The 26404-nt window shown below is 34.3% G+C and overlaps 1 protein-coding gene across 1 annotated transcript in view; it reads right to left on the minus strand.

Moving 5' to 3' along the window:
- LOC136802591 (uncharacterized) overlaps nt 1-26404 on the minus strand; it is a 151230-nt gene that overhangs the window by 79316 nt on the left and 45510 nt on the right. Inside the window, exons 28-37 of the mRNA XM_067059346.1 lie at nt 21485-21604; nt 19109-19208; nt 18479-18562; nt 18045-18122; nt 17476-17601; nt 16468-16552; nt 15965-16023; nt 15696-15726; nt 14581-14683; nt 14071-14155 (exon numbers count right to left, since the gene is read on the minus strand). Of these exons, the coding sequence (XP_066915447.1) occupies nt 14071-14155; nt 14581-14683; nt 15696-15726; nt 15965-16023; nt 16468-16552; nt 17476-17601; nt 18045-18122; nt 18479-18562; nt 19109-19208; nt 21485-21604 (871 nt within the window). The remainder of the gene's footprint in view (nt 1-14070; nt 14156-14580; nt 14684-15695; nt 15727-15964; nt 16024-16467; nt 16553-17475; nt 17602-18044; nt 18123-18478; nt 18563-19108; nt 19209-21484; nt 21605-26404) is intronic.

Below are 26404 nucleotides of genomic sequence, written 5' to 3' on the forward strand. Positions count from 1 at the left end.
GAGAGTGTCTTAACCTGTCTTAACCCCCAGATGGAAATTCTAATTTTACAGGCACTAGCAGGGTTTACAGCCCGTTTGCAGCAGTCCCACTAAAGAATCTTGTAAATCCCCTGAGAATCGGCGATCGGCTTCCGCATGTTGGAAATGATCTAAAATCATTTGTTTAAGAAGTTATTACCTTGACAGGGTAAATAAAATTATACAGGTCATGGCAAATAAAGATATTATATGTTTCATCATTATTCGCTCTTTAAAAGTCTTGAGTGGCCGAGTGGATAAGGCGGTGGGCTGGTAGGTTTGTGAAAGTCATTTTCGAGAGTTCGAATCCTATACGGTGCGTTGGAGTTTGTGTTATTTTGTCAGCATTGACCAAACTCTTTCTGGTTTTATGAGGTCTTATTGATATTTCTGAAAATTCCCGTTATATTTTTAAGAAACAAAAATTTTCTAAGTGGTGTCACCTCAGTGCAGTTTGACTCAAGTACAGTATTTCAAAGATTAGGTTGGTTATTAGTGGGTGGAGAGTCAAGATTCAAGAGTCGTGACTTTCCCTTCTCTTGAAAATCCAGTATTCCAAAACTTTAAACTAAAAAAAATGCATAAAAATCGACTTTCGTCTTTTTTAATTATTATCACTTTTTTTCAGAACCACAAGTGAAAAGAAAAGCAGCTAAAAAATGATTGACAGGCCTAAAGAATGATTGACAAGTGCGGGTTTGCTCGCGCGGGTTAAAAATTCTCGTGAGCAATCTCGTTATTTATCACAATGTACTTTATTACAATCTATTATAGAATGTTTGATATCATATGATAAAAAGATAATTGGTGTAAAGACAGTTATTTCTAACTTCGATTTTGGGTGTTTGATAACAGGTACCAGTAAGAGCTTTCCCAATTGGCAGATTAAGTGCTTGTATTATCAGATGTAACAAATGTTGTCTTTCTCGGGAAAATCGTAGAATGAAGATTGTTTCCAATAAAGGATATCCATACTTTACAGTGAAAAGTAGAGCGCTTGATATCAGACAATGAGAAATATCTTTCTTTTAGGAATGATTGTTCTCAATTTGTTGATATTCAATTTTCTAGTTTGTATTGATTTGGTATCTTCAAAAGGATTTGGATTAAAAAATACATTCGAACTTTATTGTAATCTATTACGGAGTGTTTGATATCATATGATCAAAAAAAGATTCTTGGCAGAGACTTTCATATTTATGAATTTTTGGGCAAAGTGCAGATTGTTTCGAAGAAAAGTTATTCATACTTTACAGCGAAAAGTAGGCCGCTTGATATCAGCAAATGAAAAATATTTTCCCTTTAGGAATAGTTCTTTTTTGTTGGCTGATATTCAGTATTCTTGCTCGTTAATGTGACTTAGTACCTTGATGAGGATTTCAATAAAAAGATACATTCGAACTTTATTGCAATCTATAACGGAATGTTTGATATCAGATAATGAAAAAATTCTTCATTTAGAGATGAGACTTTTTTATTCGCTGACATCCAGTATTCTTTTTTCAGAAAGATATTTTTTTCTCATTAAAGAAAGTCTCGAAAAGAGAATATCAGTACTTTACAGTGAACAGTAGAGCGCATGATATCAGACAGTGAGAAATATCTTTCTTTTAGGAATGGTTGCTCTTAATTCATGATATTAAGTGTTTTTGTTTATAATTACATTGGTATCTTGATAAAGAATATGGATAAAAATATATTTATACTTTATTGCAATCGACATGGAGTATCTTGATATCAAACGATGAAAGGAGTCTTCTCATATTTGAACCGGATTTTTACTATATTTGTGAGATTCAGTTTGTTTTGAAAAGGTATGATTTGGTTGGTATATTGAAGATGGTTTTGAAAAAAATACATCCATATTTTACTTATCAATCTATAGCGTGCTTGAAATCAAACGATCGTTACTGCAGTATATTAGTCGCTTAGAAAGATGACTTCAATTCTGAGAGAATCTGTTAGCATGGACTGACTGTTATTTCTCTAGGATATAACTTGGTATCTTAAGAGTTCGTTGATCAAAAGATATTTATACTTTCTGGTAATCTAAAGAGGTTTGATATCAAACATTGAAAAGGTTCTTCCTTTCGGAATAGGCTTTAAATGTTTGGTATTTTTGATTTTGAAAGTTCTTGTCTGAATTAATCTCGTTAGTAAATGAATTAATTGATTTGCAAGATGATTTAAATCAAAATTAAAAAGACAATCTATTGAGTATCTCATATCAGACAATGGAAACAATATTCCTAATTTGGGGAATCGAGTTTCTTTATTGGATCATTCAGTACTTTTGATTTAGTCAGGTTTACATTTTGCGATTCAGCAAAGTCCACACACACTGACCACTTTGTGTTATTAAAAAGTGAAAAACCAGGTCAGTGTAATTAGTAGGGCGAACAAATTCAACACAAAGATATGAAACTAAATTTTATGAAAATGTTTAATGAGTTGACCAAACTTTTGGCTGATATCAATCTCCAATTGCAATTCTTTTGCTTAGCAAAAATTATTTCAATTTCTCGGTGTGTGATATCAAGTAAGACAAAGAGTGGGAGGTGCCGTAGATTCCAGGAGCAAGGGAGAAGCAATGTTTTTTTATAAATTTCTTGACAAACTTTTCATTCTATTTTCCAAATAAAATTTCATTATGAGTGCATTTTCCGGCCATCTTGAATATAATTTTTCGAACCTCCCCCGTCGGGCCAAACCATGGTAGGCCCCTCGCTGTGTCACTGAACCAAAGCCCCAAATACTTAATTTCTTCCTACCTACGGCACTGATACCAACTAGAGACACTACACTGGTGACATATTAGAGACTTCTTTGTACAACCCAATTGAAGTTGTTAATTAAGAAGTTTTTCTGATATCAGACATAGAAAGTGAAGTTCCGTTAATTTTGGAATCGCTCTATTTTACCTGATATCAGATTCGTTGTTGATTTTCAATGGGTAGTTAAGTCAAGAAAATAAGAACTATTTTAGGTCATTTGGTTATGGTATTTGAAGTCACCTTACTACATTTTTAATACCCCAGCAATGAATCGATACTAAAATCAGAAAATATGCTTTTTGGTTGAAATTCTTGATTCTGGTGTCAATGACATTAAAACGTCTATTGTCCAATGAAAAATAATTTTATTAAAATCAAAACAAACAATTTTCAGTGGACAACCGACGTAAATTGATCGATGCAAGAAGTTTTGACGATTTAACTTTGTTCTGGAGATGTTATTAACAGATGCTTTTAACCAAATTAGGTGGAGTGTTCGATTTCAGAAATAGTCTAGGATATTTTCCTTTATCGGAAGGTGTTCTGAAATTTCGGATATATGACTTTCTCGTTTGTTATACAATTCGAAAAAGTCTAGTTTGTCAACTAAATTTTCTGTTCAACAAACATTTCTATTATGGGAAGGTTGATAATATTTACGAAAAAGTTATGAAAATGTAAATATATTTCCTACCATTAGGCTGATTCTTGTTTCAGAAAGATGTGAATAATGATGAGGGTCGCGAAGAACACACATTATGCTTAAAATGAACACTATAGTGCGTCATATCAGACAATGACAATGACAAATTCAGTATTCTTGTTTCAGAAAGATATTTTTATGTACAGTGAAAATTGTTTCGAAAAGAGAATAGCAAAACTTTACAGTCAAAAGTAGAGTGCTTGATACCAGACAATGAGAATCAAAAGATTGTTACTGCAGCATATTAATCGATTAGAAAGACGATTTCAATTCTGAAAAGAATCTGTTAGCATGGACTGATTGTTGTTTCTGCAGTATATAACTTGGTATCTTAAGAGTGCGTTGATCAAAAGATATTTATACTTTCTGGTAATCTATATGGAGTGTTTGATATCAAATATTGAAAAGATTCTTCCTTTTGGAAAAGGGTTTTCAATTATTTGATATTTAGTTCTCTTGTTTTTGAAAGTTCTTGTCTGAATTAAATTCGTTAGTAAATGAATTAATTGATTTGCAGGATGAATTCAATCAAGATTAAAAAGACAATCTATTGAGTATTTCATATCAGACAATGGAAACAATATTCCTAATTTGGGGAATCGAGTTTCTTTATTTGATATTCAGTACTTTTGATTTAGTTAGGTTTACCTTTTACGATTCAGAAAGTCCACACATAGGCGATTCAGAAAGTCCAAACATAGGAATGGTTTCCACGTTGTGTTAAAATAGTACACTGACCACTTTGTGTTATTACAAAGTGAAAACCAGGTCAGTTTAATTAGTAGGGCGAACAAATTCAACACGAAGATATGAAACTAAATTTTATGAAAATGTTTAGTGAGTTGACCAAACTTGTGGCTGATATCAATCACCAATTGCAATTCTTTTTTTAGTAAAAACTATTTTAATTTATCGGTGTTTGATATCAAGTAAGAGTGAAAGGTACTGTAGCTTCTGGGAGCAAGGGAGAAGAAATGTTTTTTTATAAATTTCTTGAGAAACTTTTCATTCTATTTCTCCAAATAAAATTTCGTTATAAGAATTTTCCAGCCATCTTGAATTTAATTTTTCGAACCCCTGTCCATCGGGCCGAACCACGGTTGGCCCCTCGCTGTGTCACTGTACCAAAGCCCAAAATATCTAATTTCTTCCTACCTACGGCACTAACACCAACTAGAGACACTACACTGGTGACATATTAGAGACTTCTTTGTAAAACCCAATTGAAGTTGTTGATTGAGAAGTTTTTCTGATATCAGACATAGAAAGTGAAGTTCCGTTAATTTTGGAATTGCTCTATTTTATCTGATATCAGATTCCTTGTTGATCTTCAATTGGTGTTTAAGTTAAGAAAATCGAACTATTTTAGGTCATTTGGTTATGGTATTTGAATCCACTCTAGCAATGAATCGATACTAAAATCAGAAAATATGCTTATTGGTTGAAACTCTTAGTTCTGGTGTCAATGACATTAAAATAAGATATATATTGTTTATTGAAAAATGATTTTATCAATATAGACTCGTTTTTCATTTTTCAGTGGACAACCGACTAAAATTGATCAAGGAGTTTTGATGATTTAACTTTGTTATTATCAGATGCTTTTAATCAAGCTAGGTGGAATGTTCGATATCAGAAATAGTCTAGGATATTTTCCTTTATCGGAAGGTGTTCTGAAATTTCGGATATATGACTTTCTCGTTTATCATACAATTCGAAAATATCTTGTTTGAAATGTCAACCTCCAGGTAATTTTCTGTTCATCAGAAAGAAAGTTTCGAAGAAAAGGTATCCATACTTTACAGTGAAAAGTAGAGCACTTGATATCAGACAATGAGAAATATCTTTCTTTTAGGAATGATGTTCTCAATTTGTTGATATTCAGTTTTCCAGTTTATAATAATTTGGTATTTTGATAAGGATTTGGATAAAGATACATTCGAACTTTATTGCAATATTTTATGGAGTGTCTTGATATCTTAATGATAAAAAAACTCCTCCTTTTTGGAATAGTAAAGAAAGCTTTAAAGAAAAGGTATCCGTACTTTACATTGAACAGTAGCAGCGCTTGATATCAGACAATGAGAAATATCTTTCTTTTAGGAATAGTTGTTTCTATTTGATGATATTCAGATCTCTAGTTTGTATTGATTTGGTATCTTGATAAAGAATTGAAAGATATTTATACTTCATTGCAATCGTTCATGGAGTGTTTTGATATCAGATAGTGAAAAGATTCTTCATTTTGAGCTGAGACTTTTTTATTTGCTGACATTCAGTATTTTGTTTCAGAAAGAAATCTTTTTGAATAGTAAAGAAAGTTTCGAAGAAAAGGTATCCATACTTTATATTGAAAGTAGAGCACTTGATATCAGACATGAATGGTTGTTTCTATTTGTTGATATTCAGTGTTCTAGTTTGTATTGATTTGGTATCTTGATAAGGAATTGGATAGAAAGGTACATTCGTACTTTATTACAATCTATTATACAATGTTTGATATCATATGATAAAAAGATTCTTATTTTTTGGCCTATGCATGCATTGTTTAGTTGCTGAAATTCAGTATTTTTGTTTCAGAATGATGTGTTTTTGTACAGGGAAGATTGTTTTGAAAAGAGAATATCCATACTTCACAGTGAAAAGTAGAGCGCTTGATATCAGACAATGAGAAATATCTTTCTTTTAGGAATGATGTTTCAATTTGTTGATATTCAGTATTCTTCCTTGTATTGATTTGGTATCTTGAAGAGGATTTGGATAAAAAGATACATTCGTACTTTATTACAATCTATTATACAATGTTTGATATCATATGATAAAAAGATTCTTATTTTTTGGCCTATGCATGCATTGTTTAGTTGCTGAAATTCAGTATTTTTGTTTCAGAATGATGTGTTTTTGTACAGGGAAGATTGTTTTGAAAAGAGAATATCCATACTTCACAGTGAAAAGTAGAGCGCTTGATATCAGACAATGAGAAATATCTTTCTTTTAGGAATGATGTTTCAATTTGTTGATATTCAGTATTCTTCCTTGTATTGATTTGGTATCTTGAAGAGGATTTGGATAAAAAGATACATTCGTACTTTATAACAATCTATTATGGAGTGTTTGATATCAGATAATGAAAAGATTCTTACTTTTTGGCCTATGCATGCATTGTTTAGTTAAGCTGAAATTCAGTATTTTTGTTTCAGAAAGATGTGTTTTTTGTACAGGGAAGATTGTTTTGAAAAGAGAATATCCATACTTTACAGTGAAAAGTAGAGCGCTTGATATCAGACAATGAGAAATATCTTTCTTTTAGGAATGATGTTTCAATTTGTTGATATTCAGTATTCTTCCTTGTATTGATTTGGTATCTTGAAGAGGATTTGGATAAAAAGATACATTCATACTTTATAACAATCTATTATGGAGTGTTTGATATCAGATAATGAAAAGATTCTTACTTTTTGGCCTATGCATGCATTGTTTAGTTGCTGAAAATCAGTATTTTTGTTTCAGAAAGATGTGTTTTTTGTACAGGGAAGATTGTTTTGAAAAGAGAATATCCATACTTTACAGTGAAAAGTAGAGCGCTTGATATCAGACAATGAGAAATATCTTTCTTTTAGGAATGATCTTTCAATTTGTTGATATTCAGTATTCTTGCTTGTATTGATTTGGTATCTTGAAAATGATTTGGATTAAAAGATACAGTCGAACTTTATTGCAATCTATTACGGAGTGTTTGATATCATATGATCAAAAAAAAAGATTTTTGGCTGAGACTTTCTTATTTATGTATTTTTGGGTAAAGTGCAGATTGTTTCGAAAAGAAGTTATTCATACTTTACAGTAAAAAGCAGGGTGCTTGATATCAGCCAATGAAAAATATCCGCCTTTGAGGAATAGCTACTTTTTGTTGATTGGTATTCAGTATTCTTGTTTCAAAATAAATTCTTAACTTTACCACGATCTACAGAGTGCCGAATATCAGACAGTGAAACATATCTTCCTTTTAGGAGGAGTTAGTTCCCCTTGGCTGAGATTCAGTATTCTTGTTTCAAAATATATTCGTACCTTTATATACCACGATCTACGGAGTACCGAATATAAGACAATGAAAAATACCTTCCTTTTAGGAGTAGTTTGTTTTGCTTGACTGATATTCAGTATTCTTGTTTCGAAAAATGATTTGATTTCTTGATGATGATGTTCTATTTCTTTCTTACCTTATTGCAATATATGGAATATTTGATACCAGAAAATAAAAAGATTCCTTCCAATTGGGTTTAGTGTTTTGCTCGACATTCAGTATTCATATTCCAGAAAGATATGCTTTTTGGTACGGTGGAGACTTATCGTGAAAAGAAGAATGCTTAAAATCAGCCAACGAAAATTATCTTCCTCATAAGAATAATCATGTTTTGGTTGTTGATATCCAGTATTCTTGGTTTTTAATGGAAGTGGGTATGTATTGATGAGGATTTTCATAAAAAAATATTCGTAACTTTATTGCAATCTACGGACTGCTGAAAATCGGACAATGAAAAATATCTTCCTTTTCGGAAAGATTCTTTTACTTTTGTTGATATTCAGTTTGATATCAGATAATAGAAAGATGGCTAAAATTATCTTCCTTTTAGGAATGGTATCTTTTTATTTGAGGATATTCATCAGTATTCTTGATTTGATACGATTTAGTTGTTAGTTAAATTTTTGAAAATGTATAGTAAATTGACCAAACTTTTGGCTGATATCAATTGAAATTGCTCTGTTGAGCATAGAATTTCAATTTCATGATGTTTGATATCAAGTGAGAGTGGAATATCTATTTCGTCGTAAAGCTAGACTTTTTGAAAATGTATAGTAAATTGACCAAACTTTTGGCTGATACCAATTGAAATTGCTCTGTTGAGCATAGAATTTCAATTTCATGGTGTTTGATATCAAGTGAGAGTGGAATATCTATTTCGTCGTAAAGTTAGACTTTTTGAAAATGTATAGTAAATTGACCAAACTTTTGGCTGATATCAATTGAAATTGCTCTGTTGAGCATAGAATTTCAATTTCATGGTGTTTGATATCAAGTGAGAGTGGAATATCTATTTCGTCGTAAAGTTAGACTTAAGTATGCTATTTTGAGAATTTTTTATGAAGGCGAGTCAAGCTTAGCTAGTTTAATCACGCCATTCATTATATCAAAAAGCCTTAAGTGGACCACGGGCTAGTGGGAAATAAGGCTCACTTTCGCGTAGGAAGTTAGTAATTGAACGAATGAATGAATTGTTTTCTATTTGAATATCAACAGGCAGGAACATATCCTCTATGACCATTTGATATCTTGCGCTTCTCGAACATTTCTTTGGATTTTATCTGTGCTATTAATTAAGAAGCCAATGAATGTTCATGTTTAAAATCGACAATTTAAGAAAGGTTTTTTTTAAACTTCTTTTTTCGTGGCAGCGTCTAAAGATATTGTCTCATCCAAATAAAATAAAAGAGTTTTTCAAAGGCACGTCTGTAAAAATTGTTTTTATTATTACATAATCGAGTTTAATTTTTGTTCATAATGTAGAAAATCTTAACTCGAAATGATTTATTGGTTTGTTACCATTCGAAGCAATGGGAAAATCTCATTTTGAAGAATTTTCCAATTTGAATGGTAACAAACGAATGAGGGAGTGAGTAAAGACATTTTACTACAATATGGTCATATATACAAATACTAAATGAGTTTATGAAAAATATACAAACTATTCAATACTGAACTAGAAAATTTGTATATGGGTCAAAATATTTTAGCTATTGTGACGTCAATTTAACTGCATGACGTCAAATAATTTCAAAGTTTGTTTTTGATTAGCTTTTCTCAGGAAATCAATATCAAAACGTTTAGCTGTTGTACTTGAATGCATTTAAGGATTTTGGACTATATAAGCAAATGTAAGCATTCTTCAGCTCGTATCTATAATACGGGTTTGACGGGTGTCAACATTTGATGGTTTTGATGTATTAAGAAATAAAGAATTAACTTACAACTGATACACGGTGTTTCATGCTGATGCTATCTTCAGGCAATGCAGGTGTCTTGTAGATTTTATTTCAATGGTTTTGATGTAGAAATTTTATGTTTTACTTATTCGGAATTTTCTCTGTAGCAATCCTTTGTAGAGAGGTTTTCATGTTTTGTTTAGTTACGTAATTCCCGTCATTATGGAAGCAAACGTTCGAACCAGTAGAAGCTAACCTTTATGCGAATCGAACGCTTCCTTTCATAATGACGGAAATTATGTAACTTAACAGAACATGAAAAAACCTCTACAATAGTTTTGTTTCATAAAGTCCGTGGTTTGATACAGGTTTTTTACATAAGAGCAATATAAATGAGAACATATATATATTCGCTCCAAGTCATTGAGTGCTTGAATATCAGAAATTGGAAATAGCCTTTCTTTCTCTTGAATCGTCATATTCAAATTCTGATATTTAGTACTCTGTGTGATTTCATGTTGTCATGAAACAGGCTTCCCGTATTCAAATCTTTATATCAACATCTTCAGCGTTTGATATCAGCCAGCCACAGAAAAGATCTTTCATTTTGATAAGTCATCATTCTTGATTGATATCCTATGTCATTGTTATGGAAATGATATGATTTTGTGTATCACGGTTCTCAAACGAATAGATACCCACATCTTATACTTTATCACTTCGTATCGAGTGTTTAGTAAAAGACATTGGGAAGGGGCTTACTTTGTATATTATGAAGATGACATTGGTGTAAAGACAGTTATCCCTAGCTTCGATTTTGGGTGTTTGATAACAGCTATCAGAAAGAGCTTTCCCATAGGCTGATTCTTGTTTCAGAAAGATATGAATAATGATAAGGGTTGGGAAGAAAACACATTGCGTTTTAAAATGAACACTAGAGTGCGTGATATCAGCCAATGAAAAATATTTTCCATCTTGGAAAACGTTCGATTCGCTTGGCTGATATTTAATATTCTTGTTTGTTAACATGTTCTAATATCTTGATGAGGATTTCAATGAACAGATACTTTCAAACTTTATTGCAATCTATTATGGAGTGTTTGATATCAGATGATAAAAAGACTGCTTCGTTTTGGTCTGAGCGTATTTTATTTCATGACATCCAGTATTCTTGTTTCAGAAGGATATGCTTTTTGAATAGTAAAGAAAGTTTCGAAGAAAATGTATTTGTACTTTACATTGAACAGTAGAGCGCTTGATATCAGACAATGAGAAATATCTTTCTTTTAGGAATAGTTGTTTCTATTTGTTGATATTCAGTTCTCTAATTTGTATTGATTTGGTATCGTGATGAGGATTTGGATAGAAACGTACATTCGTACTTTATTACAATATATTATAGAATGTTTGATATCATATGATAAAAAGATATTAGTGTAAAGACAGTTATTCCTAACTTCGATTTTGGGTGTTTGATAACAGCTATCAACAGAGCTTTCCCAATTGGCTGATTGAGTGCTTGTATATCAGATGTAACAAATGTTGTCTTTCTCGGAAAAATCGTAGACTAACTTCTGTTGAGCGTTTGGTGTCAGGCATGAAAAAAAACTTCCTTTTTTCGGGATAGTTCATTTTTCTTGATTGACACTCATCACTCTTGCTTTATGTGTGTGATTTCATATCATGAAAGGGGATTTTCAATGGACAGATATTATTTATTCACTAAACACATTGAGTGCTTGTTTATCAAAATTGTTGTTGGTGTATTCTCTCTCGGGCATATCATTCCCCAACTTTTGACATTCAGTACTCTTGCTTTTTGTGTGTGATTTCATACAAAGAAAGGGGTTTTTCATCGAGTGCTTATATATCAAAAATTGTCAATGTTTTCTTTTCGGGAAATTCAATGACCAATTTTGGACATTCAGTGCTCTTGCTTTTTGTGTGCGATTTCATACAACGAAAGGGGTTTTTCAATGGGGAGATATTATTCATTCATTCAACACATTTAGTTCTTTGTATATCAAAAATTGCCGATGTCTTTTTTTTAGGGAAAATCATTCACCAATTTTTGACATTCAGTGCTCTTGCTTTTTGTGTGTGATCTCATACGACGAAAGGGGCTTTTCAATGGGGAGATATTTTTCATTCACTCGACACATCGAGTGCTTGGATATCAAAAATTGTCGGTGTTTTCTTTTTAGGGAAAATCAATGACAGATTTCTGACATTCAGTGCTCTTGCTTTTTGTGTGTGATTTTATATAGTCATGAAAGGAGCTTTTCAATCTTTTGAAAATTGAAATTTCAAATTTAACCGATGTTTATTTCTGGGGAAAATCATTGACCAATTTTTGACATTCAGTGCTCTTGTTTTATGTGTGTGAAGATATTCATTTATCCCACCAGCACATTTACTACTCGGATATTAAAAAATTGCCGCGATGTTTTTGGTAAAACCATTGACATTAATTTGATATCAGCGAAGGAAGAAAACCTTCTTTTCAGTTCATTAATTCTTCGTGATTGATAGCTTGACTGGCTAGATTAAACCTGCCAAGAGTCAAGATTCCGCCAGTATAGCTCTCCGGATCGACTAAGCGACACAAGCCTCCTCACCTCGACGAGGCTTAGCGAAGAAGGAATGTAATGAAGTGATTTCATAATCAACAATAGTTTTGAGGGAGAGCCAGCTATATTAAATACGTGGAAGTCATCCATAGTGTCTTAAGCTCAGTAGCAAATTTATTTTGTGATGAACTATGGACTGCTATGGAGGGTATCAAGACATGACAAGAATATAAATTGTAATTAACTTTTTACCAGAAAACTGCCAACAATGAAAACTTCAATCAGGGTGGCTAAGAATGCCAACTGAACCCACGACATTATAAACTCAGAGTAGACCCTGAAAAAATCAAGGACCAATTTCTGACATCCAGTTCTCTTGCTTTTTGTGTGTTTCATACAGCGAAAGGGGCTTTTCAATGGGCAGATAATTATCCATTCACTCAACACATCGAGTGCTCGTATATCAAAAATTGTCGGTGTTTTCTTTTTACGGGAAAATCAATGACAGATTTCTGACATCCAGTTCTCTTGCTTTTTGTGTGTGATTTCATACAGCGAAAGGGGCTTTTCAATGGGCAGATATTATCCATTCACTCGACACATTGAGTGCTTGTATATCAAAAATCGTAAATGTTTTCTTTTCTCGGGAAAATCAAGGACCAACTTCTGGCATCCAGTTCTCTTGCTTTTTGTGTGTGATTTTATACAGCGAAAGGGGCTTTTCAATGGAAAGATATTATCCATTCACTCAACACATTGAGTGCTTGTATATCAAAAATTGCAAATGTTTTCTTTTTTCGGGAAAATCAAGGACCAACTTCTGGCATCCAGTTCTCTTGCTTTTTGTGTGTGATTTCATACAGCGAAAGGGGCTTTTCAATGGAAAGATATTATCCATTCACTCAACACATTGCGTGCTTGTATATTAAAAATTGCAAATGTTTTCTTTTTTCGGGAAAATCAAGGACCAATTTCTGGCATCTAGTTCTCTTGCTTTTTGTGTGTGATTTCATACAGCGAAAGGGGCTTTTCAATGGAAAGATATTATCCATTCACTCAACACATTGAGTGCTTGTATATTAAAAATTGCAAATGTTTTCTTTTTTCGGGAAAATCAAGGACCAATTTCTGGCATCTAGTTCTCTTTGCTTTGTGTGTGATTTCATACAGCGAAAGGGGCTTTTCAATGGAAAGATATTATCCATTCACTCAACACATTGAGTGCTTGTATATTAAAAATTGCAAATGTTTTCTTTTTTCGGGAAAATCAAGGACCAATTTCTGGCATCTAGTTCTCTTGCTTTTTGTGTGTGATTTTATACAGCGAAAGGGGCTTTTCAATGGGCAGATATTATCCATTCACTCAACACATTGATTCCTTGTATATCAAAAATTGTCGCTGTTTTCTATTTTCGGGAAAATCAAGGACCAATTTCTGACATTAAGTGCTCTTGCTTTTTGTGTGTGATTTTATATAGTCATGGAAGGGGCTTTTCAATCTTTTGAAAATTGAAATTTAACCGATGTTTATTTCTGGGGAAAATCACTGACCAATTTTTGACATTCAGTGCTCTTGTTTTATGTGTGTGAAGATATTCATTTATCCCACCAGCACATTGAGTACTCGGATATTAAAAAATTGCCGCGATGTTTTTGGGAAAACCATTGACATTTGATATCAGCGAAGGAAGAAAACCTTCTTTTCAGGTCATCAATTCTTCGTGATTGATAGCTTGACTGGCTAGATTAAACCTGCAAAGAGTCAAGATTCCACCAGTATAGCTCTCCGGATCGACTAAGCGACACAAGCCTCCTCGCCTCGACGAGGCTTAGCGAAGAAGGAATGTAATGAAGTGATTTCATAATCAACAATAGTTTTGAGGGAGAGCCCTGGCTAATGAAATACGTGGAAGTTATCCATAGTGTCTTAAGCTCAGTAGCAAATTTATTTTATGATGAACTATGGACTGCTATGGAGGGTATCAAGACATGACAAGAATATAAATTGTAATTAACTTTTTACCAGAAAACTGCCAACAATGAAAACTTCAATCAGAGTGGCTAAGAATGCCAACTGAACCCACGACATTATAAACTCAGAGTAGATCCTGAAAAAAAAAACAGAATACAAACGGTGAAGTCTTTGTCGGATGACGAATAATTAAGATTCAAGTTAAGAAGCTGACTCAAATCGTCTTGTTTCAAAATAAAGTTATTTTCAGCAGTGAGTGCAAAATTTATCCGTTCCAAAGGTAAAGGGATAACCAGATGGTTTGCAAAAACACATGTAGAAACCTTCAGTGATTCTTGGTCAAACCTCAAGTATTTTGTCCAACTTACTTTCCCAATGTCAAGATATCACAATCCGAGATTTCTAAAAACGATTCTGACGTTGAAATTCTTTTGTCGTGTCACTAAAAGTGTTATCCTAGATATCTAAACTTTAGCTAAAAGTTAGGAAAAACTATTGTAAGCTTTTGCCCAGGACAATAGAAGGAATCAACATGCATCTCAGATATCAATCCAAACTTACGACACAGATTTCAACCAAATCAGAGCACCACTGATTAAAGTGATACCCATTGTAATAATCCATGCAAGCGTCCTGCTTCGATATGGTAGTTGAAATCTCCATGCTGGAAAAACAAAAAATGAATAATTCTAAGAGCATTAGCCCAGGACCACTAATTGCTTTTTTGATAGACCGGATGACTCTGATAAGTAGTCCAGTGCAATATGTCAGAATTCATTTTTTGGCTTTGTTCAAAACCGCAGCAAATCATTAGATCCAGTTCCTTTTTGGAGAAAAACAAACAGAAAGCCATGACCAATTGACCAATTCATTTTCAAATATAGCAGCTATTTTCATGTTTTTTCATAACTTCCAAAACTTTTATGGGGTGTTGGTATTGTTTTGGTATTCTTATGTATTTTATTTAGACAAAAGTGAAAAATTCCAAGATAGCGATATTCTCTACGTCTACCTCATTGGACTAAACAAGCGTCCTCAAAAATTAACAAAAAGCAAATTCAGCCAGGAGTAGACTCTAGTCTATGTCTATGCGAGCACCGAACTCCTCGTCTTAAACGAGATATATAAAAATAATATTCGAATTGATTTCTGATTGGTTGAGAAAATAAAAAAGGGTGAGCCGCGTGCTATTCTCTTTATTTTATCTTATAGCTAGATTTCTGTCGATTTGAACTTCTCTTGTTTTAGTAGAGCAAGGAGGTTTTATCATAAGGAATTTTCTATATTGTATCAATCTAAGACATGTATTTCAACCCAAACGCATGAAAATGATCTGGAATGACGTCAAATCACAAGTGGTATGTACTGTCGGGTACCTAATAGCCGGGGGGAGGGGGGAGGTGGAAAAAATCTTAATAAGCCCCGTTGGAATAAAAAATGTTCTGGGTAGAAAATTTTTAAAAAGAAGGCAGAATTAGGACAAAAGAGGGAACTTTCAAAAACATTTTCCCAAAAATTAAAAAGGGGGCGGGGTTGGAATGAGAATGTCCTGGGTGGAAAATTTTCGAAAAATTGATTAGGGGGAGGGCTATTAGGTACCCGTCAGTAATCTGTTGAAAATGAGAGTCTCACGTAAAAACTAAATGAATAAATTAAGGAGATAGAACAAAACATACCTATACCATCTTGAGACGAACGCCTAGAAATCTACCGATAGAAAGGAAAGAATTAAAAATTAGAATCTTCTCAAATATCCGGCCAATTACATTAGAGTTTCTTAAACTGGAACCTCTATAACTCGAATGTCTCCTTAACTCGAACAAGTTTTATGGTCCCGTGAGGTTTCGAGCTATGGAGACTCCACTAACATCAACAATACCTTATAAACCTTACTCCATATCTCGAACTTTCCTTAACTCAAAAAAAGAGAAGAGTTTTGCCAAACCTGATCTTCAAGGACTTTGGTATAAAACAGAGCTCCTTGACTTGAAGTCGTCGTCGAAACTGAAAAAAAAGAACGGATTAGCAAGACGAGTAAGTAATAATTATAGTACAGTTAAATCTACATAACTCGAAAACCAGAGCAGTCAGAAAGCTTTCAAGTTGTTGAACGTCATAGTATTACACTATTTTTATTCGAACAAGAGATTAAAGATTTCGAGGCAAAAACAATTTAAGACTGTTCTAGGAACATTTTAAGACTTTACAGAATCTAAAACATGTAATTTCCTAGAAAATTACACTAACATACTCAAAATACTCAAAATACTCAAGTTAATAAAATTAGAAAATCTTAAGAAACTTCTTAGGCTTAAAACCCAAAGCCTTTAAGAGCATCCAAACGCTTCAAAACTGTTGAAGTTTTTATAATAGCGAACGTCTAGTGGGAAGAGAAAAATTGTATTTAACAGTCTTCGAAATGGCCTTTGAAAAAATTCATTTTCTTACATGTGTAGTGGGTACTGTCAATACTACCGATCTTGTTATTGAATCTCTTCCTCGGTGAGTAATAGTCCCCAAACTCTTCTGGGTGCTAAAAACAAGGAATTACGATAAGCAATACCAGTTATCCGAGAAATAAGTCTTATATCCCTTTTTAACCAGTTTTAAGCTAGGTTGAGAGTATTAGAACTGAGGTCTGATATGTCTATGAAAAAATTGCCGAGATTGCAAAATAACATTGCAGTCATCAAACAAATTATTGCGTGTTACAGTATTTGATTATTCTATTTGACAATAGAATGTCTTCTCTCTAAAGTCACATAATGCAGATCATTAATATAAAGCGCTTCTACGTTTAAGTAGTAGAAAAATAATTGAAATGGATGATCTTGGAAGGTCAACGAACACAACATGCTTCATATATGTATGGATGGGCTTTATGTTTACTGTTTCAAGTAATCGTAGAGCAGTGGTAGAGTATCCAGCTACGGCGCGATAAGGTTGTGGGTTCAACCCCCGGTCGGGTCATACCAAAGACTTCGTACTTAGTATAAAAAGGGTACTTGATGCCTCTCTGCTTGATGCTTATAGCAATTAAGAGAATGATCAAGGGTAAATGGAGAAATCCAGGGAGAAAGAGTGGCGCCCTCCCCTACCTTCGGGTGGATAGCTATCGAAAGAGGAGCCTTCGGGTCGCCTCCGACAGTGATCGCATACTTACTTACTACCTTAGGGGAACTGATTTTTGCGGAACTGATTTTCGCGTTGCGAGGGTACTAAATTGGCGCATTTTGCGGAAATAGGCACACATTTTTTGCCGAAATTCTTTCATATTCCTAGAGGTTTTTGAGGATTTTTAGCAAAAATTCCATTTCGCGGAACCAATTTTCGCGGTAGACACCCAAAAACGCGAAAATTAGTTTCCGCAAAAATTAGTTTCCGCAAAAATTAATTCCCGCAAAAATTAGTTCCCTTAAGGTATTTCAAGTGATACAACTAAAAAAAATTCCAAACCTTCAAGCTACATCTGAAGAGGCAGGACAAAACCAAACCGATTGGTAGATACGATAAACTGATCAAAAAAGCAATCCAAAAAATATCACTTGATTGAATGTGAAATACGCTGACTACGTGCGCATTCTAAAATGAATGAAAGAAACAAAGTTACAACCATTAATTACGGTTTCTCGAAACTGGAGTAAGTCTGTTTTGAGTATCTACCGTTGCAAAACATTTAAATAAGAGATTCAATTTCTTTCAATTTGATGGCAAAAAATCCCATTGGGCCTTAGGTAGACGATCTGATCGTTTGTTGACGTGTAGTAAAAATGGGGAAATGAAAAACATGATTTTCATCCTAGATTACTTAATAGCTAGCTGGCAAACGATTTAAGATCTTAAGGGAAAATAGGAGAGATGTTAATCGTAATTTTTTGAAAATTGAAGAAAGTCTTTCAAGTGTCACTTTCCTCTAATGTTTTAAGTCTCTCAAAGGTTCCAGGACGCTTACTAGATACTTGCCAGTCACCTGCCATCCCTAGGTCTATCCTAAAAAAGATACGTCAAACAAATTGTGTTCTTACCGAAGCTACATTATCCTTGAAAATGACGATGGTCACCATGAAGTAATACAATATTGATGCGATCAGGTAAAAGGAGCGCTGGAAAGGAGTAAGAAAATGGATTTTCGATTCAACTTCCCAATCAAACTTAGAATTGGATCAATATTCGGAGGCCCTGTGAGACATGGCAAACTTAGCATTTCTCTTATAGATTATCTTAAATTTCTAAATTTCGCACTTCACTCAAGCTTAACAGAGAATAAATTTTCTGGTAGGCCATTGAAATTTAGCTAAATTCAGCGCTCTAGATTTCACTTACATCGTGTCAATGTTCATTGACTAGATTAAAATTAGAATTTCTGATTAAAGCTAATTTATCTCGAAGTTTAAAAATATAAAAAACAGGTTAGAAAAATTTCGTTTTTCTGAGACTTCTACATGAAGACTTATTTTACCTCGAAGTAGTCGAAATTTGAATATTTTGGACCGAAGAATAACGACACCGGTATGTAGTAATCCAACAAGTTCTCCAAAAAACCCTAAAAAAGATTAAAAAATTACAAATGAGCCAACGTCCGCAATGTCTCAGCCTAAGCGAACCATAGTGCAAAGGTAGTGCAAGAGCATTCTTCTACAGCGGTGTGCAAGTCACGGATTCAATACCTGGCCAAGTCATACTAAAGACTCCAAAATGGTACTTCCTGCTTCTCTACTTAATGCTCAGCAAGAGAAGAACCAAGGGTAAATAGAGTAATCCAGTGAGAAAGAGTGGAGTCTCCCCTACCATTGAAGTCGCTTCCAACTAAGGTAGCAAAATCAACTTACTACTAGTGCCTCAGATTTCAAATAAATACATTCAGCTGACAAAAATCTTTAAACAACAACTATTGCCCATATGACATGCATCTTTTAGTCCAAATCTCTCCTAATTCCAAGTTTTTCTCCTCAAATCGTAGGATCGAATTAGAGAGAGAAAATTTAACAGTTTACAAGTAGAATACAAGGATATTGTACAAACACTAACATGACTTGACTAATATACTTTCGCCAGCCAGGACAAATGTTCAAATAGCTCATTATGATACCTTGGCTTTTGATCTGATTGGTTTGGTGTACGCATCCAATGCACAATGAGGCGACATCAACCCTTTTGATAATGATAACCAATTGTTGACGGAAAAATAACTGTAAAGGAAAAAAGAAAAGGCTTGAAAAAGGTGACCCGTATTGTCGCTGGATAATAAAAAGGCCTTATATTTTTTGAAAACTTACTCATTGTTTTTCAACCTTTGATGCTTGATGTCATACTCTTTCTGATAGTTCATTTTATTTTTTTGTATCTAGTTTCAATTCTAGGATAATTTCTTTCCACAAAAAGTAGAATTTTGTAGTAAATAGCCAAGTCCAAGCTTATGTACGTCATTTTTACTTTATTGTTAATATTTTACGTTATTGCAAAATTTAGAATAAAAAATTCTTATATCCACCAAATCTCTGCCTGTCATTGCAACGAGGTCAAAGATAATATTTTGCATATGGATAAAATGTATCGTTTTACAGCCGAAAATGACCGGCTTAACAAACAAAAGCATGAAGCTTTCAAAAAAGCTTACAAGCCACTTTAATCATAGCAATACTTTACAGAATCAGTATAGAAATACTTTGATTGCAATTTTCTCAAAACAGCAAATATGGACATAACGCGACGATATGTACTAGTTATCGCATGATTTCGAGTGCAATACGAGAAATATTTTACGAGTTCCGAGATTTTTCCGTAATATTTTTCCGAGCCTTTAGGCGAGGAAAAATATCGGTAAAATCTCGGAACGAGTAAAATATCGAGTATTGCACGAGAAGTCATGTGATAACTAATTTATTGTCGACTCAAAAAAATTGTCCTATTTTTGTTTCAAAACTTACTTCCGCCTTCTTCTGCTTCTGTGTACTTTCGAATGTTTTTATTCGAAAATCTAATTCGAACGTTAGATTCGAACAAAAACATTCGATAACTTCCCGCTGAAAATATTCACACAAAAACAAAACTTTTCGATCATTTTCGATCCAGAAGTTTTGTTTTGAAAAGTTGCAGATTTTTCAGAGATGTATTTGAAAGTTTCTAGATTGATAATTCAAAATGCAGATGATCTACAGTATTGTTTCGATGGAGAAGAAACCCTCCATCATTGGATTAATCAGATTGATAACATTCAGTCTTTTTCTATTTTTTTGTTTCGATGACATATGGCCATGGGAAAGAATAGCAGAGGAAAGGAGTCCCACGATGGAAATGTATGCTTGTAATAATGGTTAAAGAACAACATTTTTTCAACAGCAAACCAATTTGGATACTTTCTTGATTATCGTCAAGCTCTAAATGTTTCGAATTTCAGAAGGAAGATGTAATGATTGTTGAGTTGAAAAGTCAAGGACGTACGTTGTTGTCGAGAACGAGAATTAGGAGAGAACTTTTATAAAAATCACTCGTCATTTGGTTTAATACAAGACATTACACTTCCCTTGTTATGTTATGAGAAATCTTATTGGCAAACATTCAAGAATCTCAAGTTATTTCGTATGCATTGATAAAAAACTGTTTGGTTACCACACGGACAAATTTGCCAAAAGTTGAAAATATTTGGGTGGTGTCAAGTAGTTTTATAATTTCTTAGTTCATCAGATTTGATTTTAGTGTCTTTTATGGAAGAACTCCAAAGTAAAAGTTAATCTGAACATATTTTTGTTGCGCTTTTCCTTTTTGATTCCCAAGTCAGTTTCTCCGAAAGTCAGTTCTTTTCTGCTGTTTTGTTTTGATTTTTCTCCCGCCGCTTACCCAGTCCCCCAAAAGTCAACGCGGTCATATTTCCAGACTAAAGAAATATGAAATATCGCAAATATCTCGATGCTCTCGACCAATCAAAACGCTGATATTTTTTTGGGTCGGCAATAAACACTCTTATGAATCTTGCCAATGAAAATAAACCTTTATAAGTTGGGTGTTAGGGTTGCAAAGTGATACACTCCCTACTTTCACTGATATACAGTTGCCACTCTCTGATTCGACGTTCTACTACTCGATAGGCTCCCTTATTCGATGAAATTTAAAGTCCCGTCAACAAGAAACTCTCATAAACGACGCTCCCTTATTCGATAAGCTCCCTTATTCGATGAAAATCCAATTCCCCTTGAAGGTCGAATTATAGAGCGTCAACTGTATCACTCATATGGGTCTATGCAATTGGAAAACACATCTACATAACTTCCAGTACTTTTAAGCCAGAGCGAAACAAAATCTGAGTTAAAATGAATCAACGATCTTATAACTGGATCCCAACTGGATATACACTATTATTAACATGTACCAAAAAAAGCTCTCTCGGAATATCGAAATATTTATGTCAATCAAAACGTTTCCTCGAAATACAATAGAGAATTCATGAAAAATAGATGATAGTTCTTACTATTCCTTGTTTTCGTATGTATCTTTGACAGTAATTTGCTTGATGTACCAGTCCGCTGATTGGTTTGTATTATTGTGCCATATGGTTAAACGAGTCAACATTCCAAGATGTTTCGGACAACTAGAAAATGTGTAAGATTGATGACATGTTTAAAATCTGTATTTAAAACTGTAAATTTCAGTGTTGCAACTAGCTCTGGTTAATCTAGATGGAAAGTCTCATAATAGACATGATTTATACGAAATTTCTCCAAACCATTTGTTATTGGAAGGAAAACTACATGTTAGAAAGTTCAATTATGAAAAGTTGCAATACTGAAATTTGGCTGGGAACAAAAATCCAAAATGGTAATGGTTGCCCTGATGTTTGCTTTTAAAATCAAGTTTGTGTGTTTTGACTCAAATTTATTGTTACTGAAACTCAACTTTCTGAACTGAATCATCCCATGGTCAAATAGAACAAACGACGAAAAATACCCAAAAGAAACTATTCCCCAGAGTGATTAGTGAAATATGAATTAGCTTGCTTGTCAAACAAAAGATTTAGTTCTGGTTTAAACGGCTAACTTTCTGACAACTTTAATTCACAATTAGAATAGGTAGGGAAAAAGTGGGCCGTCTAAACTAAAGCTTACCGTTACTTAAACTCATCATTAAAATTAGTCGATGCAGTAGATATAATTAGTCACGAATTATACGTTCTGAAATGAAAATAGTAGAATCAAATGTAAATGGAAGAAAAATGTTTGCCGATGTCGGGAGTTTTCTTTTTGACATAACGGTCGCAGGTCTCATAAAGCAGTGTCAGTATACCTTATTGGCCTTTTCTTCGCCGGCCCTTATTGGCATTATTTTTTCGTCGCTGGCGTATAAGGACCAGCGTTACAGGTCGGGATTAAATTAGGGCCGGGCTAAAAATGAAAATAACTGAGCTGTGGCGTAAAAAGGTGTAGCGGCTGAGGCACAGTGTCTGTTTATGGTTCTCCTCATGATGTTTGGGGTTTTCCCCATTTTTAGGTTTTTCAGTTTTTTCTGTGTTTTTCTGTTTGGTCAGTGTTTTCCCTTGTTTCCAGTCTCTTTTTGTTTGCAGTGTCTTTTGTGTGTCTTTTCAGTATCTAAGCCATTATTTATTAAGTCTAATACATATAGTAACATTTGTTTATATATTTTGACTTTGTTCTGTAAATTATCAATGTTAAATGTTGGTCTGTAAATTACACGTTTTTGTTGTGATGTGTCATGTTGTCAAAATGGTAGCATTTTCAATTGTCATGTTTTGGAGGTGTGTCAATGTTGTCATAGTGATGTCATGTTATGTTATTGTATTATTGTATTGTTATATGTTAACTCATGCATACTAATTGTCTATCATCTTGTGAATGTACTGTTATGTATAAAAGTATTGTGGATTCACTTGTCACTTGTGTATATGTTTGTCTAGTGGTGTGCTGGTTGACCTAGATGGCTTCCTAGCCTTTTTCACTGTGTCCTTAGTAAGTGTCTTTCTATGTTACATGTTCTCTTGTATTCATCTCTTGTTGTATGCTTGTCTACATTGTATTATTGTACCTTTGTACAGAGGCTCTTAGCATTTCTTGTATGTTTAGTTAATACAGACCTTAGAACTTGTGAATTTTGTTAAGGATAAAGTTGTAACTTAGTTTTTGTGCTATTTTGTTTTAGCCGTACAATATATGTTTATTGACGAGTACAATCCCTAATGTCAGTTCCTGTGTGGCATTAACAGTAAGGACACATACCGTGGTTTTGTGGGAAGGCCATGTCAACAGTTCAACCAACTAGAAAGTCAGAAAGGGTTAGTGTACCCCCGGGGGGGGGGGCACTTAGGCAAAAATAGGTACGGGGACGTGCCGCTGGTCAGGGTACCTTTTTCAGTGTTGCAGAATTACTGACAGGGTATCTAAAATTGCAAAATCCTGATCTGACAGGAGCGCAATTTCATAATGTGTGTCTGACAGGGTCTGTTTTTGCCGTTTTTGCATGTAGAGTTCTTTTGCAAATCGTTTTGACGCGGCAGTGAGCAGACCCCTGCGAGGGGCAAACAGATTTTACTAGATGTTGCAAGACTTTATTGTAGATTTTGATTCAGATTTTTTATTTCAACTGTTATGTTTTGTTTCTTCCAATGTCGTTGAGACATTCCGCTGTAGGCTTAGAACAGCTGTAGAACAGAACAATACTCTCAACTCTTCTGTATCAGTCTCATTGACATCCTCTCGTCCTCTTTGTAAAAGCGTCGTTTTAAAGCTTATACTTGCAAAATAGTCCTTTAAAACCTAGACTTCATCAGTTCTGATTTTGAGACCCTTACTTCTTTTTTGCGTTTTATGATTTGCCAGCTTGGATTAATTCACTTTTTTCTGCTAGTATGCCCGGGAGAACTAGCGGAATGATCCCGGAAAAGCACCAGTAATGCTAGAGCGGGAATCGGAATCTTATGTGATCCTACGGTAATCCTGGAAACGGATATCTGAAATTTATCTACGTTCATTATTACGTTTTTTGAAACTTTAGCGTTCTATTTGTTCTTGTACATCTATAATATTGTACCTTTCTAGCTTTGAAACACATTTTGTGGAAGTAGAGAGTGATGATTTTGAATAATATTAAAGATATGTTTACTTTGTAATTTCATAACTCTCGTCGTCGATTCTTTTGGCGGTTTTCCAGGTATTGAGGTTTAATGTTTATGCAATGCTGTAGTTTTTTAGCCTGGAAATGTTGATATCATGTTATACTTTACGAAAAACGCGAAAAACGTGTATAAAGAGTAGGTTTTTAACATAGAATCTGACAGGGTAGGTTTTTCAGGGTAGAATCTGACAGGGTATAGGTTTTTACAGAAGAATCTGACAGGGTAGGTTTTTCATCGAATTTTTCTTCTGACAGGGTTTATTTTTCATCAAATTTCATTTCTGACAGGATCGACTTTTGAAACTCCAGCGGCACGTCCCCGTCGGTCGTCAAGGTCAGTGCCCCCCCCCGGGAGTGTACCCACTGAGAAGAAAAGGCTACTTGATTTAGAAAAATTGTACAAAGCTAAAGAAAGTAAAGCCAAAGAGATTTACAAGTTGATTTCAGAGATAGACACTATGCTCCAAACAGATGCTGATTCGAAAGCAATTAACGATAACGAGGCAGAACTTCAAAAGATGTTTTCAGAATTTTCACAACTTAACATCAGCAGCAAAGCCCTTATGACAGATGAGGAGGAAGTAGAAGTAGCTGATAGGCAAGCTGAAAAACTGAATGAGAATGTTCATGCACATCAACAGAGATATCACGAACATCTCCATGCAGCTTCGTCAATCAAGAGCAAGTCAAAGAAAAGTTCACAGTCAGGATCAAGGTCAAGTAGATCATCAAAGATCCTCGACAAGAAAGCCAAGCTAGCTGAGCTGCAAGTGCAACAAAAGTATCTAGCAGAGAAGCAAGAGCAAGAAAGACAATTAATCATCAAACAAGAGCAGTACAAGCAAAAGCAAAAGGAGCTTGAAGAGGAGGAGATTTCAATCAAGAAAATGTACGAGCAGGCAGAGAATCTCAAGTTGAAATTTGAAGTTGAAAAGACTAAAGCTGCACTGAAGGTATTGGAAGATGAGGATCAGCCATGTCTCGATGATGATCTAGCAGAGATTGAAAAAGTTAAAAAGTACGACTATGTTTCCAAGTACCTGGAAGATCATGAAAATGCAAAGGCTGAACCAGACAAAAGTGGGCCAGAGTATCACGTCAAGAAAGAACCAGTTGAGCAAGTCAACCACAGTACAGCATCAGAAATTCTGACCTTGATGAGAAGAACAAAAGCACCCTCCATCGAGTTAGAGGTGTTTTCAGGAAGTTCAACTGACTACCCATACTTCATTGCTCACAAGGTACCTTTGTCACTGAAGACGTCCTATTTCAACTCGGTATCGTTGGAACCAAGACCACCATTGAAATCGAAACCATGGCTGGTAGTCATCGAGAAGATACCTCGTTTATCAATCACCTCAAGGTTTCATCTTTTGACAGCACGGATATTATCAACCTTCCCAAGTGTTATACTCGTTTATCACTGCCTGCTGATGACAGTGACATTGCAACATCCGACAAAATCAAAAAGTGGACGTATTTATCAAGTATCAAACATTACCTACCAAAGGTTTCTGAGAGAGCTGTTATCGGTTTACTGATTGGAACAAATTGTCCTAAAGCCTTGGAACCAATAGAAGTCATTCAAAGTGAAGGTGATGGTCCCTATGCATATAAAACTCGTTTGGGATGGTGTGTATCCGGCCCAATGAGCAGCAAAAGTAAGAATTCGTTTTCATCTAATCGTGTCAGTATTAATGTTCGAGAGACCATCAAAGATCTTTCACTGAAAGATATGATAATCACCGCTCAATCAATCGATTTTCACGAATCAAATGACTACCAAGTGGTATCCATGGAAGACAAACGTTTCATCCAAATGATGGAAGACGAGACAAACGTTTGAAAAATGGTCATTATGTTTCACCACTTCCATTCCGATTCAAAGAAAAAGTAGTTCCAAACAACTTCGATCAAGTACTACAACGAGCACATTGGTTGAAACGAAAACTATCCAAACAACCGAAAATGTATGAAGATTACGTCAAGTTTATGAACGACATCATCTCCAAAGGATATGCAACCAAGGCAGATAAACCACCAGCTGATAGCAAAACCTGGTATATACCGCATCATGGTGTGTACCACCCAAAGAAACCAAACAATCAGAGTCGTTTTCGATTGTTCCATGAAGGCAAACGGTTATTGTCTGAACCAAGAGCTACTACAGGGACCAGACCTAACAAACCAGTTGATGGGTGTCCTCGTGCGTTTCAGAGAGGAGCCAGTAGCAGTTATGGGTGATATCGAAGCAATGTTTTATCAG

Source organism: Clytia hemisphaerica, unplaced genomic scaffold, assembly GCF_902728285.1.
Source record: "Clytia hemisphaerica strain Z4C2 unplaced genomic scaffold, Clytia hemisphaerica genome assembly, whole genome shotgun sequence".
Classification (NCBI taxonomy): domain Eukaryota; kingdom Metazoa; phylum Cnidaria; class Hydrozoa; order Leptothecata; family Clytiidae; genus Clytia; species Clytia hemisphaerica.